At 38.1% G+C, this 3,648-nt stretch overlaps 1 protein-coding gene across 1 annotated transcript; it reads right to left on the bottom strand.

Annotated features, from left to right (window-relative positions):
- Positions 1–1,210: 1,210 nt before the first annotated feature.
- Positions 1,211–3,249, bottom strand: LOC116255192 (pinoresinol reductase 1-like). Its single transcript, XM_031630977.1, has 2 exons — positions 3,054–3,249; positions 1,211–1,377 (listed from the first exon to the last, which is right to left on the bottom strand). The coding sequence occupies exons 1-2, from the start codon at positions 3,247–3,249 to the stop codon at positions 1,211–1,213; spliced, it is 363 nt and encodes a 120-aa protein (XP_031486837.1).
- Positions 3,250–3,648: the final 399 nt, after the last annotated feature.

Raw genomic sequence — 3,648 nt, 5'->3', positions numbered from 1 at the left:
TAAACCTTGGAAATGTCATAAAAATGTGGTGGATCAAATTCTTAGATGTATAAAAAGTGATTAATGACAAGGTGTCTGGTATAAGAGGATGAAAACACCAAAATTGAATGATATTGTGATGCCGATTGGGCAAGAGATGTTTGTGATAGAGGATCTACTTCAGGATATTAATATTAATGGTTGAAAATTTAGTGATATAGAAAAGTAAGAATCAAGGAGTCTTGGCATGCTAAAGTGTATAGAGATATGACATATTTAATCGACTAATACAGGTGAGAAGTGTACTCAATCAGTTGCGGTTTGAGATTCAAGAAGCATTGATCTTCATTGAAACAATAAAGTTGTTATTTAGATCATTATCAATTATGTATTTCATGAAAGGACTAAACATGTAAAAAAAGTTGCAGCTCTCACATCATGGCTAGCAAACATATTGCAGATGGATTTACAAAAGGCACTTAAAGGACCCAGTTACACTTCCCTATCCAAGTGCCAGGTTGTTCCAATTTTTATTTCCCACTTGAGGGAAAGTGTTGAAAAAAAAAGCATGTTGTTTGAGGTATCCTAGGATCGTGACAAGATTTTATTGCTACTGGTATTGTTTCTAGTTTATGCTGGAGATTCTATTTACTATGTTTTTTTGTGTAATTGCTATATTGTAGATTATGTATTTGGTGATTGATGCTAATATATTTGGTGATATAAAATTTGCTGTGCGTGAGATATATGTCTTTCCGGGATAACCTGGGCTTTCTATGCTTTTTAGAGTGAATGGAAACTGATCTTGAGAGTTTCCCCCCTTGGATGTGGACCCGTAAAGTTCAACTTAACCATGCTAAACACTATCTTGTTTGTGTGTGATGGTTCTCAATTTTTTTCACCTGCACTAAAAACTTCACTCTCCTTCTTTTTTTTCTTCTCTCCCTTCCCTCGAAAAATCTCTTTATATGATCGAGATCACCAGCCTCTTTTGCAGAATAATCATGATTTTCCAACTTAAGCGTTAATCCAGCAATGGCTGAGGATGTCTGACATGTACGGCTCAGTCACATTTGTCATATAGAAAGATAGGAGAGTTCATGAGCAATCAGAATGCATGCCCTTGGAAATCTTCTTAACAAAGAAATAGAAATGTGGAGTTACACCACACCATGAACTCCATTAATATTTATTTATCGAGGACACAGGAGGAGCAAGTGATGGCACTTGTTCAAAGAAAACGACTGAGATAGGAGTTGATGTCCACATGGTTAACCTCAGGATAGAGTGATGAAGCTTCATTGTCATGGCTGATGGGGAAGGACAACATAAATCCCTCAAAGAATATGTGATAGAAAATGGAAAAGGCAATTGTCCCCTCCCATGGAAGGTTCTCATCTGCATATATACACAAAAGTTATGCAAATGTTCTAGCAAGATTCAGTCACTGTCAAGGGCATGCAAGAATAAAACTTGCAAATCACTATATTAAAAAGTAAAGTAATAATGGCATTTATCATTCATTTACTGGACAAAGATGTAGCAGCTAACCAAGGTCAGCTCTTAAAAGTAGGCTTAAGCAATGTGGGGCTGAATATATTATTAGGAACATTTCTCCCATAGGGGACCTCATCATCTGCCCTACCATTGTCATACGAGAGAAAAATGGTTATCTTTCATGAATTGATCACGGCGTGGCAAGAAATGTATTAGGAGTGAGCTGAGCTCGAGCTTAGCCAGCTCCAGCTCGCTTGGGTCACATATTTCTAGGCTCAAGCTCAACTTGTTCAAGCGCATGCCACTTGATTCATATATGTTTTTTATTTAAATGAAAATGAACAGCACAATACAAGGTGTTAAAATTTGCCAAAAGTTACCGATATACTGCTGAAGATTAATAAACAGGGAAGACACGAGCAGAGTTGCATTTAAACAAGTTAAACTCATGTAACTCGAACTCAACTCATTCATAACTCAGATATTAACTCAATCTCGAACTCAACTTGTTTACTAAATGAATTGAGCTCAAGTGGGGCTTATACGGGTGAGTTTCAGTAGATTTCAAGTCGGCTTGACTCGTTGTATATCCCTAGACATGGGTACATATGTTCTGTCAATCCAATTCTCTTTCTTGCTTTTGGTTCCTGGTTCCTGTCATTGACAACCTGTTCAGGAGATCTCTCTCTCTCTCTCTCTCGTTAGCTGATTATATAATGGAAAAGTTTTGTGTCGATCATGAAAATATGCTTATGAATTTGTTAAAAAAGGGACTTAAAAATGGTTGAAGTCCTCATTTACAAATCTGATCGGCCCAACAAGTAACTATGATCCACTAGACCTGGCTTTTAGGTATCTCGCAGTCCTTTTCTCTTTCAGTCTCACTTGCCTACCATCAATTTGTGCATGTAATGTGCTTTATTTCTTGTAAGTTAAAAGTATATGAGGTGATCTTTGCGGAGATGCTATGAAAACGAAAAGGAGGCTTAGTTTAAGAGCTTAATTGAGTTAAGCTGGAGCTCCAGTATGGTCCTTGGAGTTTGTTCATGCTTAGTTTGTCAAGCTTGACTTGAGGTAATTGACGCAATTTAAGCCATGATACATATAATCGAAGCCAAGTGCAAGATGGACAATATTGAGAACTACTCAGTTTGAGCTTTTATTTTGCTCTCCTCTCTCCCCTTTCAACACACTTGTATAGGTGAGAATGCAAGTCCAAGGATAAACAACGCAGTGGAGAAACAAAGGATTTTCATTTAAGCTAAAATGAAGCTTAATTTCATAAAGGAAAAAGAAACTTCTTTGGGTGGGAGGCACTTACGGACTTTTAAACTTTTACGAAATTTATAGTATATCAAACATATTTGAGATGGTTGGCACCAGCCTCAAGGGGTATAACATAGCTGGTCCGGCTAGGGGCTTGTAGGAGTGCAGGTTCTTAGTTCAATTCCCGTGGGCATGACCCTATGTCTTAAGGTGGTGGGGCACAACATCCAAGCTGTAGGGTGCAACTATGTGCATGAATCCAGAAAATGCATTATAAAAGTGTAACTTTGCTTCAGATTCAAGATCCTTACCTTGTATCTTTTGAAGCCATTGCTGCTCGGAGATATGTTCCTTCTGCAGGGTCTTCCCGCTAAGAGCTTCCCACAAGTTGACAACCTCCATCTGAGATTTGATGTTTGATGGAGGTCGCACATAGATGGTGCGGTTAAGGGTGCGCACATCATCCATGGCCTTCACCACGTACTTCCCGATGTCTTCCTCCACCATCCAAACCACTGTACATCAAAATTGGTGATGAATTGTATTTCAAATATGGTGCTGCTAACTAGCAAGAGAGCCCCTCAGAAGATGACACGAAGAAACACACTTTGAGTTTGAAATTCTTGACCTTCTACCAGTTGAAGGTCATACTTCCAACTCCTAAATGAGTTGATGATCTAATTGTTGATATATACATACTGGGTGTGGGCAGGTGTAGGCATGATATGGACAATGGCACATCCAGGCTGACAAGAGTGTTTATTTTTAAATTGAAATTTCATGGCTGTTTTTTTTTCTTATTACACACAGATGCACCTTAAAAATGAAAAACTATACAGCTAAGCCCCTTAGTGAAATTTTCTAGCTCTGCCCATGTGAAACTTTCCTTCTTATTGCAAAATCTTA

This window comes from Nymphaea colorata, chromosome 5, assembly GCF_008831285.2.
Source record: "Nymphaea colorata isolate Beijing-Zhang1983 chromosome 5, ASM883128v2, whole genome shotgun sequence".
Lineage (NCBI taxonomy): Eukaryota > Viridiplantae > Streptophyta > Magnoliopsida > Nymphaeales > Nymphaeaceae > Nymphaea > Nymphaea colorata.
This window is presented reverse-complemented; position numbering and strand designations above follow the sequence as displayed.